At 40.3% G+C, this 19,120-nt stretch overlaps 1 protein-coding gene across 2 annotated transcripts in view; it reads left to right on the plus strand.

The window, feature by feature from the left end:
* The window catches only part of EPRS1 (glutamyl-prolyl-tRNA synthetase 1), a 56,778-nt gene that overhangs the window by 18,178 nt on the left and 19,480 nt on the right, over positions 1-19,120 (plus strand). The window contains exons 8-20 of one of the 2 annotated variants that reach the window (XM_090048705.1): positions 833-1,025; positions 1,426-1,597; positions 2,631-2,864; positions 4,656-4,740; positions 4,952-5,011; positions 9,156-9,266; positions 10,449-10,585; positions 11,381-11,588; positions 14,100-14,212; positions 15,361-15,478; positions 15,568-15,939; positions 17,160-17,387; positions 18,242-18,493. In XM_090048705.1, coding sequence (XP_089904831.1) covers positions 833-1,025; positions 1,426-1,597; positions 2,631-2,864; positions 4,656-4,740; positions 4,952-5,011; positions 9,156-9,266; positions 10,449-10,585; positions 11,381-11,588; positions 14,100-14,212; positions 15,361-15,478; positions 15,568-15,939; positions 17,160-17,387; positions 18,242-18,493 — 2,283 coding nt within the window. The remainder of the gene's footprint in view (positions 1-832; positions 1,026-1,425; positions 1,598-2,630; positions 2,865-4,655; positions 4,741-4,951; positions 5,012-9,155; positions 9,267-10,448; positions 10,586-11,380; positions 11,589-14,099; positions 14,213-15,360; positions 15,479-15,567; positions 15,940-17,159; positions 17,388-18,241; positions 18,494-19,120) is intronic. The other variant, XM_090048715.1, reaches the window with a different exon arrangement.

The following is a 19,120-nucleotide window of genomic DNA, read 5'->3' on the forward strand; positions in this document are numbered from 1 at the left end:
TTAGAGAATTGAATTTTAAATAGCCTAACCACAAATTGCAGCCAAAGTTCTAATTTAAAATGATTATAGGCACTGAAGCCATCGGTGCTTATAATTAAGGGGTGGGCAAAATTCGTCCTGCGGGCCAGATGGGGCTTGCTGGGCCATTCCATCTGGCCCACGGGATCCCTAAAAAATTTAGAAAATTAATATTTATCTGCCCCGGCTGCCTGTCATATGGCCCTCGATGGCTTGCCAAAACTCAGGAAGCAGCCCTGCCCAAAATAATTGCCCGCTCCTGCTATAACTTACTGTGTTCAAAAATCCCCACTTCACATAGGAAATACTGTATAAAATATCCCAGGTGTCCAGGCTTTTAAATTTTCTTAAAAATTATCCTTATAGCCACTTTCTTAATATTTGCAAAATCTTTAAGGTGGCAAAAATTGAAATATCTATTTTCACCTTATGCTGCTTCTGGTGCCTGGATAGAGGAACCTCCATATAGGTGGCTCTTGAGGCTTGCAACTGTTCTTACTTGATTAAACATGCAACAGACTTTTAGGGAACCAGCTTTTCCTATCTGATTTTTCCTGTCCCATTCTTTCTTGGAGGAGTGGATACCAGGCTTCAGTTTCTCTTGCTCTGCAGTGAGCATCATCCTGGGTCTCCTTTATATAATTCTGTGAAGTAACAGCAAATTGGTCCAGTTTATTTTCATACATGACTTGTATTAATATAGTGATGCCTTTTGGCAAAAGGGTCATTTCAAACTGAAAAAGTTTAACATAGATAGAGTGAACAGTTAGCTGTTTCTTTTCAGTTATGAATATTACAGAACAACACTTTTCAGGTTATTCTGGAAGACGTTGCGATGCTTCACATCAAACCAGATCAATTTACATATACCTCAGATCATTTTGAAACAATAATGAAATATGCAGAGAAGCTCATTCAAGAAGGGAAAGCTTATGTGGATAACACTCCTGCAGAACAAATGAAAATGGAGCGTGAACAGAGAAAAGAATCCAAACACAGAAATAACTGTAAGATACTTTGTGGCTCTGCTCCCACCTTTTGTTACCTTTGTTAGTGAAATACAATTTTGGGTGATTCATTGATCTTACTACCTGTTTTCAGTTGCTGTGAATGCATAGGAAGCCAGTGGGGACACAGGGGTGCTGAGGTGATCAGTGCTTTGTTCCACAAAGCAAGATAAATGAGTTTTCTGTATATGTGATTGGCCTATTGCATGTACACAGTAATGTCTGCCATGCAGTTGGATTTTTAATGCCATATGCTGAATGTGTAAAAGAAATTCAGGACTCTACTGTACTGCATCTAAAGAGTGGGTGACATTGATATGTGTTAATGCAGGAATCAAAGTATGCTACTATGGCCAGATGAGTAACGTATTAAGAAAATCTTAAAATTCTTGTTTGTTAGCTGTAGAAAAGAATCTGGAAATGTGGGAAGAAATGAAAAAGGGAACAGAATATGGACAAACCTGTTGTCTACGAGCAAAAATAGACATGAGTTGTAACAATGGATGTATGAGAGATCCAACTCTTTATCGTTGCAAAAACCAGCCACATCCACGCACTGGAAATACCTACAAGTATGTGCTCTTTGGGTTCAGACTGAATTTTTTTTTTTTTTTTGGGGGGGGGGTGGGGTGGGGGAGGGTTGGCTATGCTGCTTTTCCACAGTTTTCTGCATTTTGACAGATTTCTTGTTTATTTACATGGGTCTTTGTAGCATTTTCTTAGTCAGAATGTGTAGTTAACTTTGAAGACGCTAAAAAATTCAAAATATTTTTAAAACCTGCATGTGGCCGCTCTCTGAACAGTATGTTTTACTAAGAATTCTGAGTCCCTATTCTGCATCTTTGCAAGATGAGTGATGTTCTACTTTTGTGAATAGTACAGAACATCATTGTCCTTTTACTAAATTTTAGCAAACTATCTTGAATATATTTCAGGCAGCTGCATTATTGGATTTTGTTTGCTTCAGGCTTCAGAACTTAAATACAACTTAAACTTTAAAGGCTATATCCTTCAGCTGCAGTATCTGAGCGAGTTCTGTTTGCTTACAGCACACTGTTCTTCTTATGCAGTATGCAGAGTTACAGCACATATTGAACTAAGACTACTTAACTGTACAAAACTATGGTTCACTGCTCACCTGAAACATCTATTTTCATCCATTTTCTCTGAGTAGAGTTTCCTTGGTTTCAAAGGATCATAATGTTCCCATTTGTATTTGATCAGTCTGTGCCAGTTTATCTGACTTGAAGTTTGAGCTGTAAGGTAGACACTGTGGTTTTTTTATTCACATTATGAAAGCATGTGAAAACATTGTACATAACTTTCTTTTTCTTGAAATACTTCACTACCTTAATCTCTCTGTATCTGAATTGTATTTGATTTCTGTTTTTTACCTTTTGCATTGAAAACATTGTTTTATTTTTGTTTGAATCTTTTGTGCATGTGCTAGTTTAACTGTTTCTTGCCTTGAGAATCCTGGGAGTAATCTTGGGATTTTGAAAGTTTATGAAATTCAGAATAACATTTAGCTTAAAAGGTGGTGACTTTAAAGTTCAGGTAAACTGTGGTCTTTTGGCATACTAATTGAAGCTTTGCCCTTTTTAGGGTTTACCCTACGTATGATTTCGCCTGCCCCATTGTTGACAGTATTGAAGGTGTTACACATGCATTGAGAACAACAGAGTACCATGACAGAGATGAACAGTTCTATTGGATCATTGAAGCCTTGGGTATAAGGAAGCCATACATCTGGGAATACAGCCGTCTGAACCTCAACAACACTGTGCTATCTAAAAGAAAACTCACGTGGTTTGTCAATGAAGGGCTGGTGGATGGATGGTATGTTACGCAGTTTTGTTCGAATTGTTATTAAAATTCATCTATCTCTATATAGCTCTATATAACTGCTTGGGTTAAAGAAATATTCCCCCCTGTACTGACGGACAGGATACCAAGCTAGTTGGACCACTAATTCGCCATTCTTGTGTAACATTTGTGTTTACATCGACTTAAGATGAAAACTGATATAAGAGTGCAAAATACTAATTTGGTCTGTCCTGCAGAGTCTAGATTACTCAGACCTGTATATGTGAATATGATACAAGACCAAAGGTTGTGAAACAGTCAAAGCTGGGACCGGGCAATTGTATGGTAGTGTTATGGTCATCCCTGCCCCACAAACTGTTACCTTTGTTCACTTAAAAGCCAAGTCGCTAGCTAGTAGAGTTTTGAAGAAATATGCAGTTCACATTTTCAAGGGTTGACAGACTCAGGCCTCTGGGAGATGTTATATTTCAAATGTGAAACCAGTTAATCACGCTTTAGGTAGTAACCTACCCCCAAATTCATGCAATTAATGCTGCATTAAAACAGGGAATAAGTCACAAAGTTGTTAGACAAAATGTTTAATAACTTTGTGGCTGGTTCCCATTGCACCTTCAATCAAATGTGTGGCCTTGCCCATCAGCTCATCAGGGCACCAAACCTTGAATTGGGTGCAGCAGTCATCTGCTTGGGGCTCCTAACTTTGGGGGTGCATTGCAGCCCTTGACTAGGGTTCCTTCCCAAGGTTGGGAGCACTGATCAGCTAGCTGGCTTGCTACTTGCCAGTGTAGAGGGAGTCTGGGGATCATGATCCTGGGCTCCCCGTGGACCGGCTGTATGACATGATTTAGTATCTCATCCCTGATCCCATAATTGTTTCCCGCTGAGCACATGTAATATGGCAGGAGGTGTGACTTCTGGGATTGTGGATCAGATCCCATTATGCCTTTACTTGAATGTCTGCCTGGGACCTCAGTAGGCAGACAGTCTGGAAGTATGCATCTCAGATATCTGAACTATCCCTCTCATCTTGGTGAAGCATAATTCAGATTCCTAGTGACTATTTCATTCAAGGAAGAATCATGCATCTGCCCAGTTTATTTTCAGTCCTGTTTAATATCATCTGTGAGATATTTTGGGGGAGAGCCCCATATTTTTCCCTCAAGAAAGCACCAAGCCTAGTAGGTTAATAAGTCCATGGCTACTGAGACAAAGATGAGTACAGGGAAAGCAGACAAATTCACCTTACACTTAAATAACATTCTATTTCTGTGCCTCATACGGGTAGAAATTACTTTGATGAAGCCTTAAATTACTGTAATTTCTCTCCCCAGCTTGACATATGAAGAAGACAAGAAGAGAGCTGTAGGTTACAGACATTTGCCTATGAGGCAAAGAATGCTTTTGAAATAAAAAAAAAAAATAAAAAAATGGGAGGAAACAGGCTAGCAGGACATACAGCTCTCACCTTGCCAATTTTTGATAGACACCAGGGATGTAATAGGCCTAGAAAAATGCTCCTCTCATTGAGAGAGAGTTTTTTCCTCTCCAAGTTAACTTCTAGGAGCATTGGTATGCAGTGTGGGGAAGTCTTTACTACAACTTCATTTTCCATGGGTAAGAGTTCAGTCTTCTGGCCTGGCAGGTTAACCCTTACAACCAAAACGGAAGTAATGCAAGCAAAATAATATTTAAAAGTATTTTTTAAACTGGCTTGCAAAGCCAATATTCAAATACTACACTGAGTACTAGAATTTATTCTGTAATAGCCAACAGCATTCTCAGTTGTATTCCTTTTTTTGGTAGGGATGATCCAAGATTTCCCACTGTCCGTGGTGTGCTGAGAAGAGGTATGACAGTTGAAGGATTAAAACAGTTTATTGCAGCACAAGTGAGTTCCATCTTCTCCTTTTTCCGATTCTTTGAGCATCCTCATAAACATGTTAACCAAACTTTTATTTATCATTATTATGCCATACTGGGGGCTCTTTGTGATGTCCTTTTGAAGTAAACAGTAACATGAATAATACTTAGCCATTCTATGTGTTTATGAAGGACTCAAGTCCTTAAAAATACTCAGGATTATTAATCTTGCTTTTCAGGGCTCCTCTCGATCTGTTGTGAACATGGAATGGGACAAAATTTGGGCATTTAACAAAAAGGTATATGTAATATATATATGCTTGTATTAGTCTGATAGCATTTCTTCTTGGTATTCATCCCCCCTGGGTTTTGTAGTGAATCCAGCATTCATGGAGTGCTCATTATTAAAAGTAGCAGTTGCAGTATGTTGCATCATTGACACATTTTCAGGAAAATGGAATGTCCCTTTTCTAACTTGAGCTGTCACTTATCTTATTGATTTATCAAACTGATGCTGAGTTGCTTTACTTGGAATTATATTGATAGGAAATGGTACTTGCTGTAAATCTGATATGAAAACTCTGCATTTCATTTTTCTGCTTTCAAGCTGCGAGCTATCTGTAAGAAGGTATTACTTAATGCTTTTTTGCCTCAGCACATAGCTTACATTAATGTAAGCATGTGTAGCATAAGTCATTTTGCAGCTTCATAGCACAATCACATTTGCTTATCTAACAAGAGTTGTACAAATCCATTTAAAATGCATTATTCCTGTTTTTAAAAATTGCCCTATTTTGTGTTGGTTTATTTGCCAACATAACTGGAAATCTCTTCAAGTCAACTCTCATTCTTTTCTGTCGTTAATTGAATAAGGGCTTTAGTAGTAATGACTGTCTGTGTTAAACAGCCCTTCTAATATTCCTGAATTGAGTGTCAAATAAGGAATACTGCATCTTGACATGGTTAGTTGCTTTTTGGCAGCGGATGCTTGGACACTATAATAAGGCGAATCATTAGTGCTGATTGTATAACTTGTGTACCTGTGTGAATGAATGCTTGTAACTCTTGCATTGGGATTACTGCTTGTTTTTTGTTAAGGCCTGTCCTGGATCTGCACATTTAAGTAGCATTTGTTTGTTTGGCATGTATTTTGTCTCCCTTCATGTTTTATGTATTTGGTCCATTCAGTATGCAAAGGATTATGAACTGGTTCATTCTGTTGCTGCATAGATACTAATGGTTTTTTAAATTTGGATTTGAAGACACATGGATGGGAATGTTAGTGTTAATTTATTTAAAACCTCTTTCTTTCCTTTTCTTAAGTAGTCTCTTATACCTTTGACTCCTTATTTTGACTGATAGATATGGTGACAAATCTGTCGTCATCTATGTGTCTGTTTGCATTGGAGTCAATAGTATAAATGAAAATGGAAATTGTTTCTATGCAGTTTCCAGACAGAGCTCAAAGACCTGAAGAGAAACAGAACTTTTACGTATTACACTTTTGATCTTATAAACACAGTCAGCTGATAGAGTATTGTGTTGAATGATTAAAACATGAGGCATAGTTATGACAGATGAGTGGGGTTAAAATACCACTACTTTAATTGTAATCATAATTCTGATATTTAGAGCATAAAAGGGATAGGAAGTACCTGTTTTCTAGGTACATTAATAAGTCCTTCCTAGAACATGTGACTGAAACACTGTAAGGGCCTGGCTTCCATGCTTACTAATTTTAATGAATATATACCTTGTCAGTGCAGAGTACTCTTGTACCTGCAAGTACCAAAGAATTCAGATATGAAATATCCTATTTTCTCACATATAGCCCACCTTTTTTTGTAGCGTTTTTTTTGTTTGTTTTTACCAAAAGTAACTTTTAAAAATTGGGATGTGCATTATATGCATTGTAACTGGGTCTTCATGAGCTTGAAATTTGGTGGCCAGGATGCTGTGGCAGTGTTAATTGCCAGGGATCTGGGAGCCACAGCAATTAACTCTGTCACTGCTCCCTCATTGCCAAATTTCTGGACCAATGGGGATGAATGGATGACATAACCCCATGTGCCAGGTTGGGTCGGCACATGAGATCCGTTTGTGGCCAGGATCGACATGCCAAGTTGGGTCCAGCATGCAGTGTCATGCCCAATACATAGCCCCAGAGTCAGCATATGGGGTTGGTCTGTGGGCCCCATTTGGCACATAGGGTTGGGAGCAGGCTCAGCTCCATAGCTGCCACTACTCAGTTTCTATCAGGAAGATTTTTCTTTTTTCTTAATTCCTCTCTCTCAAAAACAAGGTGTGTATTATATATAGGGGCATGCTGTATGCAAGAAAATATAGTAGATTGCAAAACTTTTTTTTTTTCTCTAAATGGCTGAGTTGCAGTAAAGAAATTAAAAATAAAATATTTCCTACTTTATGGATGCATCTACACGTCTCCCTACAGCAACGTAGTGACGTGCAACATCACCATACAGCATGCTACGGTGACGTATCGATCACATGGCTCTATGCATGATCACAACGTTGCCATATGGCACGCTACGGCAATGTAGCAATCGTGGGTCTATGCGTGGAGCTATGTTGCCATACCGGCACACTCCCCCAGTGTAGTGCACCGCTACAATGACATAGCATTGAATTCTAAGTGTGGTACACATGGTGCAGTAAGGGCTGTTACTGTGCTTTGCTTTAGTACTTCCGATCACAGTACTAAAGCACGGTACCATAGCAACATTGCCATACAGCAGTGTGTAGATGCGCTCTTTGGGTAGCCAATTATTTTCTCACACAGAGTGAACTTCTTGTATTTCTTTTTCAGTTTAAATTTCCAGTTTGTTTATGAGGTAGTGTACCAGTTCCCTTTTATTCCTAATTTTGCTTTTGTGTGTATTGTATTCAAGGTTCCCTGAAACATTTAATAAAAGTAATGAAGATCAGAGCACCCCTGTGAAAGGTGGTGGTAAATGAGTTGGAAAACAGACTTAAAAGTATAGGGAGGAAGCATCATAATAAGCAGAATACTACTACTGCTAATAATGGCAAAAATAAGCTAAGGTGGAGTAACTGGAACAAATTTAATACTATGGTATTGCCTTATTATAGTGATCTAATGCTACTGTACTAAAATAGTATTCCTCAACATCATAAACCCAGTTGGCACTCGTTATACAAGCAAAACAGTTGCCGAGCTCAAAAAAATTCTGAGAACCTGGGCAGATGGGGCTTATATAGACATGTAGGGAGCCAGCCCCGATGCATCAGAAATCCAGTGCGTCAGAGCATATGCGATTTAATCAGACTTGATTTAATCAAGTCGGCTGGAGCACAGAAATGGCCATGCTCCAGCCGACTCTAGCATCATGTGTATCGGCATCTCTGTGCTAAAAAAATGGCTCATTTGATCAGCTGTAGTTCCAAGTTCCCCGCTGCCATTTTTCAGCACCAGGGATGCTGATACATGTGACACTTGAGCATTTTTAGTTGGTGCAGCTCACTAATTAAAGTGCCCTCCCCTCCCTCCCCCCCATGCCTCCTGGAGCATGTGTAAAAATGCCAGTGGTACTTCTTTACACCAGTGTAATTTGTATCTATTTTTTATGATACTACCCCACTCAGGGCTTCAGAGCAGAGGAATGGTCTGATTTTTTTTTGATTGCTTTTCCACTAACTAGATACTATTCCAGTACCTTGTCACTGTGTAGCTATCAAGTAGGTACTAACTTGTTTGCATTGCACAAGGGGGTGCTACTTAGTTGAAAGGAGAAATGACACTACACTGGTATAACTCTCATTGATGTAGTTTTACACCCTGATTTTTTTTCTCAAGATTTTGAGTAAGCTGTACCATTATAGGAGTTTGTGATTGTTAACTCCTTATTTATGTTGGTTCAATTAGTCATCTGTCTAAGCCTTAAAAAATGAGCGTGGTTTTGGAACCTAGCAAACCAGGCATTAAAACATGTTGATATTTTGATTTAAAAAGTAGCTACTCAGAAATAAACTGGTTAGAAGACAATGCTAGTACATTGCATAGAAAATGAAATGCATCAAGTGAAAAGGTGAAAGTAATGCCTACACTGAAGTGTTAATTCAAAAGTTGGGTGGTTTCCACTGCCACAGTTCCAGATTTCTGTATTCTACCTTTTATATTAATTTCATGAATAGTTTGAAGAATTGGTTTATGTTTTGCTTATTTGTAACCATATTCTGCAATTTGTTAAAATTTTGAATTAAAGTAGCATTAAAATCAAACACAAGCAAGTGCAGTAACATAAAGATACCAGTTAATATTCCCGCATTATTCTTTGACTTGTTTTACATGTGCAGTGGCAGTATGATAGTCTGTGAGGTTGAACTGAGGCGCGATCATTACTAGTTGAAAACTTGTTTCTCCAAGTGAGAGAGATTCACTGTTATTTCATTTGTTTCCTATAGGTTATAGACCCAGTAGCACCTCGGTACACTGCTTTACTGAAAAATGAAATGGTCACTGTGAACATTCCTGAAGCTGTAGAGGAGATGAAAGAAGTGGCTAAACACCCAAAGGTTCTTCAGTTCATTCATCTTTTGATTACTATCAGAGGACGGAACACTTAAAAATGGTGCTGTCTATAGGCTACAGTAGGGGTGTCAAAGATCCAGCCTGTAGAGCCCCATCATCTAGCTTCCTGTGCTGCCCCTGCCCTGATCTGTGTTGACTTGTTCACCACATGTTGCACCTATTCCAACCTGTCTGGGATCCCTGCTACCTGTACCAGCTGGTCTGGGATGGAGCCACCTCCAGCCAGTCCACCACATGTGCCATACAAAGAGCAGCACAATTCCAGACCAGTGGGGAGTGCATGCAATGCAGGTCCCGGGGCAGGTGCTGTGACACCTGGAACTGCTGGGGGGGGCGGTGGGCATGTGGGCAGGGGTGTCCATGGGCTCTCTGCAGACTGGCCCCACACCACAACTCCAGCCCACTGGACCAAATGAGTGACACCCCTGGGCTACAGTAAGCAGCTGGGACAAAGGAGTGTCACTGAATCAGGATAGGAATTTCCAAACTGTGATCCCAACTAGGCAAGTCCCAACTCTGTAACTTGGGTTTTACATTATTAAATGGGAGTGACTGATGACTGTTTTTCTTCATTTTTGGAATACTATGAAGTTGAATATTTGTACAGCATTGAAATGTGTATTACTTAAAAATGACAATTTAGCTGATCTGTGCAACCAAAAGCAAATACTGAGCACAGTATGTGAAATTCTGAAAATGAATGAGTGTTATAAAAATTTATTGTAAAATGAAGCTGCCAAGCAAAAAATTGACTTAAACTTCGACAAGTATGCTCAGTCCCTATGGGCCAGGTGACAGAACTTTAAGGGCATAAGTTCGATTGGGCACATGATAGTGCTTTGGTTTGCTAAAGCTTTTTATGAATGCATTCTTTTGATGAGTCTACCCTGTAGTCAATCTGGGATTTCCTAGAATGATACAGAGTCTATGAAAAATGAACTAGAAGTGATGAAAAAGATTGAGGTAGCCTCAATCACGGTGGCTGCTTATGATTTTTGTCTATTAAGAAGATCATGTTGTGTGTTGTAATTTTTTACTTACTGTACATGTGCGTGCACACACGCATGCATGTGTATGTGTGTAGAAAGAGAGGGAAACTATTACCATAGAAGCCAACAGAGCTTGATTCTAAAAATTTCTTTTTTTTATTAATTTTGGATATACAGAATCCTGATGTTGGGTTGAAGCCAGTGTGGTACGGCTCTAGAGTGCTGATTGAGGGTGCAGATGCAGATACGCTAACGGAGGGAGAAATGGTTACGTTCATAAATTGGGGCAACATTATTATCACTAAGATACACAGGTAACAAATGTAAGATATTTGGAATAGAGTGCTTTTGCATTTCAACTTTTAATTGACAATCATAAGCCGTTATAGTTAGCATGCATAAGTATTGTGTAAATAGATTACAAACTGCCTATTTAATAGGGGATTGTGAGTCTGAAGTCACTGCTTAAATAACCTGTTATTGTATAACAGTTCTTGTTTGGAACCTGTGTCTGTTCCATTACTGTTGCTTTCAGGCATTACTTGCAGTTAGAAATAGAATATGCTCCTGTTCTGGTGCCGATTCATTTCATTTTTTTTTCATGTAAATTCTATTATGATCCAAAACTTGTCTGTAATGAAAGCAAAATTAAAGGTGCATCAGCAACAGACTAGCTATATAGATATGCCGTTAATACAAAAGAGTCATTGCTATTAAATGTTGAAGTTGTTAATATGGTGTTCTGTGCATTTAATCAACAGAGCCCTTCAGACTCATGTAAATAATGCAGCCCTGTATTTAACAAATGAGACTCTGTCCTCTCCCATCCCCTTTTTTCCCTTCTTGGAACTTAAATTTACATTTTAAAAGAGTAACTTTTAATTAGTCACTTGCTACTTACAGTGTGCTAAGCTTTATCCTCTGTGGGGTGGGGACGGACTAGTGTGGGGTGGGGGGCAGTTCTCTGTTCCATCTATGTTAGGACATTTTAAAATAATTTAAACATTTTTTCAATATTACAGAGACTTCTTTTTTCCAAGAGAAGCTCAAAAATGTTCCAAAATTGTGTAAAATTGCCATTTATTCACATTCTTCTGTTTCCCATGTAGAAACCCAGACAGGAAAATTGTATCGATTGATGCCAAGCTGAGCCTAGAGAACAGGGATTACAAAAAAACTGCTAAGATCACTTGGCTAACAGACACGCCATCTGCACCTCTTATCCCATCTGTCTGTGTTAACTATGAACATCTCATCACCAAACCAGTCCTGGGCAAAGATGAAGATTTCAAGCAGTATGTCAACAGAAATAGCAAGGTAACTCTCCTATTCTTCCTGCAAAGCCTTTGTTTTTCCTCCCTTCTCTTTTTTTCACCACCATCTCTAGTTATTTTTAGCCTGTAGGTTCCTAAATATCTTGGTGATATACAAAGGTGTTTTGGCCATTTGAGCAAGTCCAACTTAAGTGTACATATACTTAGTATAAGTATATTGCTTTAGAATGCACGTATCTGTAGTTCCCGTTCCTCAGTGGAGCTACAGTAGTTGCCAGCTGGAGAGGAGCTAGTGCATGATTGACATTTTAATAGCGGTGGCGGGGTTTTGCAGGGACACTGCTGGATATAGATATGCTTTTAATGTTAATGAAGCTGCAGCCTAGTGAGGGATCACTGTATAATAAGTTGAATAACATGTCACAACTGGAGAAGGAGAAATGTTATATATTGAGAATTTACTCCCTGGTTCTTTCAATGAAATTTAAGCGCAAAGTAATACTTTATAGGTGCAGTATTATTAGGTTTTGTATCTCAGTCTCTGCAAATTATATGATAAATTAGGTATCATTGCTGTGATGGAGTTTCTTCTAGGCCTCCTCACGTTCTCTTCCAAGCTTTTTGTCTCTGAATGATACTGTGAGATGGAGAGATCTTTTCTTCCTAGCCAAGGAAGTTTCTTATTTCCCAGTTTAAGGAAAATATAGTTATTAAACAATTGCCATATTTTATTTACATATGGCACATACCTTTTCCCAGAAAATTGGGGTGAAATCAGAAAGAAGTAAGGCTGGATGGGACCTCCATGGGTGCATGTCTTCAAACAAGGCAACTGACTTCTGCAGGAGCTGGAGGCTTGGGTTACATGGAGCTGGGGATGGATTCCTTAACTCAGCCTCCCCTTCTCCCTGCAGCAAGCCCAAGAGCTAATGTTTAACCCAGGGGTACTCAACTCTTTGCCCACAGGCCAGAACCGGCCTGCGGAGCTACATAATCTGGCCCAGGGGGCATCCTGCGGGTCTGGACACTTAGCTGCAGTTACCACCACCACCAGCACCCTTCTGCTACCAAATGTCCATGCAGGCAAATCAGCCCTAAGTCAGTCCTGTGCACAGGGATCAGGCTCCATTCCCACATGCCTGACTCACACCAGGGCCCAGTCCAGCCACATGGAAAGGGGTGCAATGAAGCCATGTGTAATCAGCCCCAGCTGGGCCATTCCTGTGCAGCTGAATTGTCAGAGTGAACAGGCTTTGTCCCCCTTCCCTTTTTGTGCACATGGATCTCACCCTGATAGCAGATTCGCTGCCTGGCTCTGGCTCCCCATCTCCCGGCATGGGGATTCCTGTGAGGGGCTGGAATGCAGCTTCAGTGTTGGGACTTTGCCACTTGGAACGCCATGTGCTGGGGATCATGCATGCCCCGTTTTCCTGCCATTGCCCTCTGGGTACCCACAAGTGCCTGGAGCACTCCTAACCCTCACCTCTGGGAAGTGTGCTCACCAAGAAGTGGCTGCTTCCTGCAGAATGGGCACACACATTACCATTGTTGCTGTTGCAATGGCCCGGGCAGGCATGATGCAGACAAACAGGAATGGACCTGCCAGCACGGATCCAGTGCATTGGGATTGGGGTCCACTGGGCCATTTCTGTATGGTACTGGATTGGGCCCGTGTGAGCCATTGCTGCACACCTGAATTAGCTCCTGGCTGGATGAGCACTGTGCACCAGATTGGGCCAATGGACTGCCTCAGACCTGCAGAACAGTCTGGCACCATTCATCTGCCTCGAGTTGGTGAGGTCAGGCACCACCAGATCAACAGTTTCACAACAGGTGCTAACTTTTAGTTAGTTTTTTTTTTAATGCTGCAAGACTTTTACACTATCGGTTTTTGTACATTGTGGCTGTGTGGGGTAACTGCTACAGTAGCAACCTCTTTCACCCTACAGCAGTGGGAAGAGGGAGAGGGAGTGAGGCTGATCAGGACTCCATGCCCACTGTGCATGGCTGGAGCCTGCAGCCTTGGCAGTGGAAAGTAAGACTGCTGGCTATTTTCTTCAAGGACAAATCTTATTTCTTTCATTCTCCTTTCCCCAAAGCAAGGTGCATGTCTTATTCAAGAGTGTGTGGTAAGTGAGAAGGATATAGTGTTCCTGTTAGTTTTGCTACCTTAAATTCAAGTATTTACTTTATAAAATAGTTCTGGATTTCCCACTAGATAATATTTAACTCTTGAGCTTTCTGACACTATTTTTGGCACTTTTACCCTCACATTTTTAAGCTATCTCACAGATTTCTAATCTATTTGTGATCCCACCCTATATGCAAGCCCAATTTTCCTAATTAAATTTCTTCAGGGTGTGGTACATTGCTTGTTGCTGAGAATCCATAACATAGGAATAACTGTACTTACACATTTCTTTGAAAGCATCTTATCCATTGGGATTAGGTTTAATTGTGAAATCTGATGATCTTTAAAATCTTTCAACACAGAATTCTGTGTATGTTTAAAACTATGCTTGTAAAATATCTGTGTTTCCTGTAACTTTCACAGCAAGAAGAACTGATGTTAGGTGATCCCTGTCTTAAGGAATTGAAAAAAGGGGACATTATACAGCTTCAGAGAAGAGGATTCTTTATTTGTGATCAACCCTATGAGCCAATTAGGTAAGCAGCTGGAAACACCCTCAATTTATAGGCTGAGAAACACCAGTGAAGATCAGTAAAATGTTTTTAATATATTTTTTTCTGCTTTCATGCACACAATAACACTCTCTCAAGTAGAAATTGAACTAATAATCTCATTCACCAACAGCGGTGTGAAAACCCTAATAACATACACAAATATTTACACTGTGGTGCTCTGTGCACCCTGGGGGAAACATGGGGGACATGCGCCCCCCAGATCTGCGTATAGATCAAGGGTAGGCTGTGTGTTCAAGGCCAGGGCTATGCCAAACTCTTCCCAGCAGGGAGGCCTGGGTGGGGTGGAGGGTGGGCAGGTGACAGTGACTCTGGGAAGGGAGCTATGGCGAATTTTGGAGTCACTGTAGCTCCCCCTGCTGGGAAGAGACTGTTGCAGCCCCAGCCCCAAGTGTGCAGCCCGTCCTCATCCTGTGCACAGATCCAGGGCACACATGGCCCCTATATTTCCACTGCAGTGCTGCCTCCCTGCCCCCTGCAGATGAGTGGCTCATGGCTCCATCCCATGCCCTGCCCCAGCAGGATAGTGCCTGCCCCAACCCCATGCCCTCCCTCACTGGGGGGCCCTTGATCTGCATCCCCCACAGACATACCAGCTGGGCAATGCTCTCCAAGCTGCTGGGCTGCACATAGGCAGTCCAGTCAGTATTGGCCAATATGGCTTGTCAATAATCAGCCATTGGTATCGGCCCATAAAATCTTTATCAGTGCACCCCTATCTAAATGTATAAGTCTTGATTTTAATTTGAAGAAATGGGGAAAGCTGTTTTCAGTTGCTATTGGAACTAAATGAAAATTATGTAGTTAAAATATGCAGTTCTCTGGTGAGAGGGAGTTTAGGTGACAAACTGAAACTTCGAATACAGTACACCATCCAGAACAGAATTTTATTCTTCATTACTAAAATTTCCAGTTGCAATTATATATAGAGAGAGTTGCTGCTGTAGTGGAACTTAGTGGGAATGTGGAGCAAGAAATGTGTTGAATATTCATTTTTGTTTTCCTCTCTGGCTTTTTCAAAGTGTTTTGTAGGCATTATACTTGTATTTTTTCTATTATGGCTCTATAGAGAGTATATATTGAATGTTGGCTCTTTTAACCTTTTTCTGTAGCCCATATAGCTGTAAAGAGGCTCCGTGCATTTTGATTTATATCCCTGATGGACACACAAAGGAAATGCCAACATCTGGCTCAAAGGAGAAAACCAAGGCAGAAACTGCAAAGAAAGAGGTAAAGAGTCTTTTAGGAAACATTCCCATAGCATTTACTGCTGTAAAACATTCATGGAACACAACAAAAATCTGCTTCTGTTTTTAAAGGCTAGTTCTGCTTCCAAGGAAAAGCCTACTCCTCCACTTGTTGCTAATACCTCTACTGCACCTGAGGACCCTGTGGTACTTTACGGTAGAGTGTCTGCTCAGGGTGATGTGGTTCGTGACTTGAAAGCTAAGAAGGCATCAAAGGATGATATCGATGCTGCTGTGAAACAGCTATTGGCCTTGAAAGCAGAATACAAGGAAAAGACTGGTCAAGAGTATAAACCTGGAAGTCATCCAGCAGCTGCTGTTTCAGTACCTAGTGTGGCGTCCAACCTTGAGACCTCCAGCATGCTGGACAGCACAACTCTTTATGATAAAGTGGCAGAACAAGGGGACTTGGTCCGGAAGCTTAAAGCTGAGAGAGCACCAAAAGTAAGTGTGCAGAAAACCTAGTTTAGAGAATGCTATTTCAAGAATGTTTTCAGTCTCTCCTCTGTCAGGATAAAAGCCAGCTTTCTTTCCTGGCTTTTCTTTAAAAATCCTTAAATTTGTTTGATTTGGGGTCTGTCATGTCATCTTTTCTAATGTGTCGCACTTCAAGTACTGGTCAGATAAATATTATTTGTTGATGATTCTGTGCTAATGTAAATTAGGTACCTTATATGCAAGACATGTCATGTTTCCCAGCTTCCTCTTCTGAGAAATTTTGATCAATGAAGGGCTCCTACAGACGTGTGGGGAGCCTCCAGCTGGTTGGAGCAGACTCAATCGAGTCTGCTGGAGCACAGAAATTGATGCACTGTGGCAGCCTTCCATTAGTGTTGCCGCTCTGAAAAAATGGTGGGGGGTGCTTTGATTTATAACGTCACTGAATGTGTTTGAGCTTTTAGTTCAGAGTACCCCACTGCCATTTCTTGATACCAGAATGCTGATGCATGTGACAAGTGGGTGCTTTTTATTAGCGCGGCTTGCTAATTAAAGCATCTGGCACTGCGTCCCAGAGCATGTGTAAAAATGCCCCATGTGATCCCACAAGATGCATTAATACAGTTTCTGAATTAGGTCACTAGTGGAAGTCTTCAACTGTAACCTCTCTTTTTCTCGTGTTACTCCAGATGCTACTCAATTAAGAACTATTGTCACTGTTTGACGCTGAACACCTGAGGAAGATGCTCTCCTGTTTCATGGAGAGTTTTCTTTATATTTATATGTACATGTGTGTATACACACACAACTTTTTTGGGAAGAACAGTTTAGAGGCATATCACAAGTGGAAGATTTTAACACTTTGTGCTTAATGACTAAATATTTTAGGGGAATATATAGCTGATGTCATTACAAAATCTGAGCAAAATAATGTTATTAGATGTGTTGCATCTAGTGTTGTTGTTTTGTAATGGAATATTAGAGCTGTGAAAAGATTAAGTATTTTCTAATTTATATTTATTTATATCTGAATGCCTCATTTGATAACTATCAAAACTTTCTGTCCTAGATCAACTTGGTGTAAGGTAATGCGTGCAAATAGCATTTGAGGCACTTATGACTTGTAAAGTGTCTGTTTTGTTTTATGAAAAGTATCTTTTGTGCAATTCGTGTTTTATATCTTCTGCTTGTTTTCTGTTTCCACCTCCTTTTTCTTTCTGCTTCAGGATCAGATAGATGCTGCAGTGAAAGTGCTTTTAACTCTAAAATCAGAATATAAGCAGCAGACAGGCCAGGAATACAAACCTGGAAACCCACCTGCAACAGCGATCCCTAGTAAATCTTCACCTGTTTCTACTTCATCTCCATGCGCAACAGACAGCAAATCTCTATACAGTAAAGTAGCTGAACAAGGTGAAGTGGTCCGCAAACTTAAATCTGAGAAAGCTTCAAAGGTATAGTGGTACTGATTTCTAACATGCCTGTAAGTGGAAAGATTGCTTTCAGCTTAGTTTAGGCCCAAATTCAGGGGCAGGCAATTATTTTGGGCGGAGGGCTGCTTACTGAGTTTTGGCAAGCCATCGAGGGCCGCATGACAGGCAGCAAGGGGCAGATAAATATTAATTTTCTAAATTTTTTTAGGGGCCCCACGGACTGGATAAAACGGCCTGGTGGACCGCATCCTGGCTGCATTTTGCCCGCCTCTGCCCTAATTAATAGGTTTTGGGAAACTTACTGGACTAAAAGTAAACAGATATGTTTAGAGTTTATTTCTTATTACAAACGTTTCCTAATTCTTTTACAAAAGTCTAGTGCAGAAAACCAAAATGGGGAACTTCTTCATTTTTGTCATGCACGCTGAGTCCAGTACAAAATAAAGACATAGTTGAGGAAGGATAAGTTGTAGTTCTAAAACTGGAATGGCATTAGTAATAGAAATGTGCTAGTAATCTGACAGTGCCCATCTAACCTTCCTATCGTGGAATCTTTCCTATTTGGCTCCCAAATAGCAGCATATAAAACTGGCTAGGCTGTTGCACCAGCATGGAAGCCAGTTGTTTTCAGTTGGTAGCTGTGGGCACAAATGTCGTTCTACACCTATGCTACTTGATTTGGGTCCCTGGTATGTTGCAGTCAATCTGGTAGACCATATAAAAAGGCACATGTATGGGCAAACAAGTTTTGGCCCTTAAGCAGTATATTAGAATGCCTATATTAATGTAATTCTTGGTAGGGTTGAGCTGTTTCTCCTACTGTACTGTTGCAACTGTATTCTGTCTTTACCTTTTATCTCATTCTCTTGCTTCAGGAGCAGATAGGTGATGCCGTGAAAGTGCTTTTAACTCTAAAGGCAGAATATAAACAAAAGACAGGCCAAGAATACAAGCCAGGAAGTCCACCTGCATCTTCTCTTTGTACATCATCATCTTCTGCTGCTTTTCTGTCTGCTTCCTGCAATAATTTGACATCTTCTAGCTCAGTAGACAGCAAAATGCTCTATGATAAAGTAGCTGAACAAGGGGAGGTCATTCGCAGTCTCAAAGCAGAAAAAGCTTCAAAGGTATAATAGTGGTAAATATAGTTTTATCAATCTTAACTCTTGCCACTGGGTGGAAGTCTTGTATAAAATAACCTTCAAATACATTCTCTGGCATTGTATTTCTGCCTCTGGTGGCAGTTTAAACACTTGCCTTCTACCAGTCTTGTACAAATCTGTTAATACCCGACAATGAAGCATTCTAGTATCTCCATGTAGGGACCTCTGACAGATGCACATTCCTACATTCTTTTATTAATATGATTTCCTGCTAGGTGTGAAAAAGTTTAATTGGCTCCTGGCATTTAAAAGGATAGGTGTGACCTGGGTGGAATTCCAGTAGTATAGAAGCATTCTTTTATTTTAGAACAGTGTGGGATGATGTAGGGAATGGAAATTATCTATTACTCCAGGCTATTGGTCTAGCAAGGCTTTTCCAAACCAGAGAGTGAATTAAAATGAAAATTGGCTTTTCAGTAACAGTGTCTAAAAGGAGCCAGAGAAATGTCTGCTTTCAGAATCACTGGTATACTAATGCTGCCCTTTCCTCTTGAAAGTCTTCAAAGTCCATATTCTTCAGTGCAGATTCTCCTGTATCCTTTTTAATAGATTACAAGTGGCAGGATGATTTGGGATTCCATTCTGTTGGTA

Source organism: Crocodylus siamensis, chromosome 1, assembly GCF_052110815.1.
Source record: "Crocodylus siamensis isolate JL-2025a chromosome 1, ASM5211081v1, whole genome shotgun sequence".
Lineage (NCBI taxonomy): Eukaryota > Metazoa > Chordata > Crocodylia > Crocodylidae > Crocodylus > Crocodylus siamensis.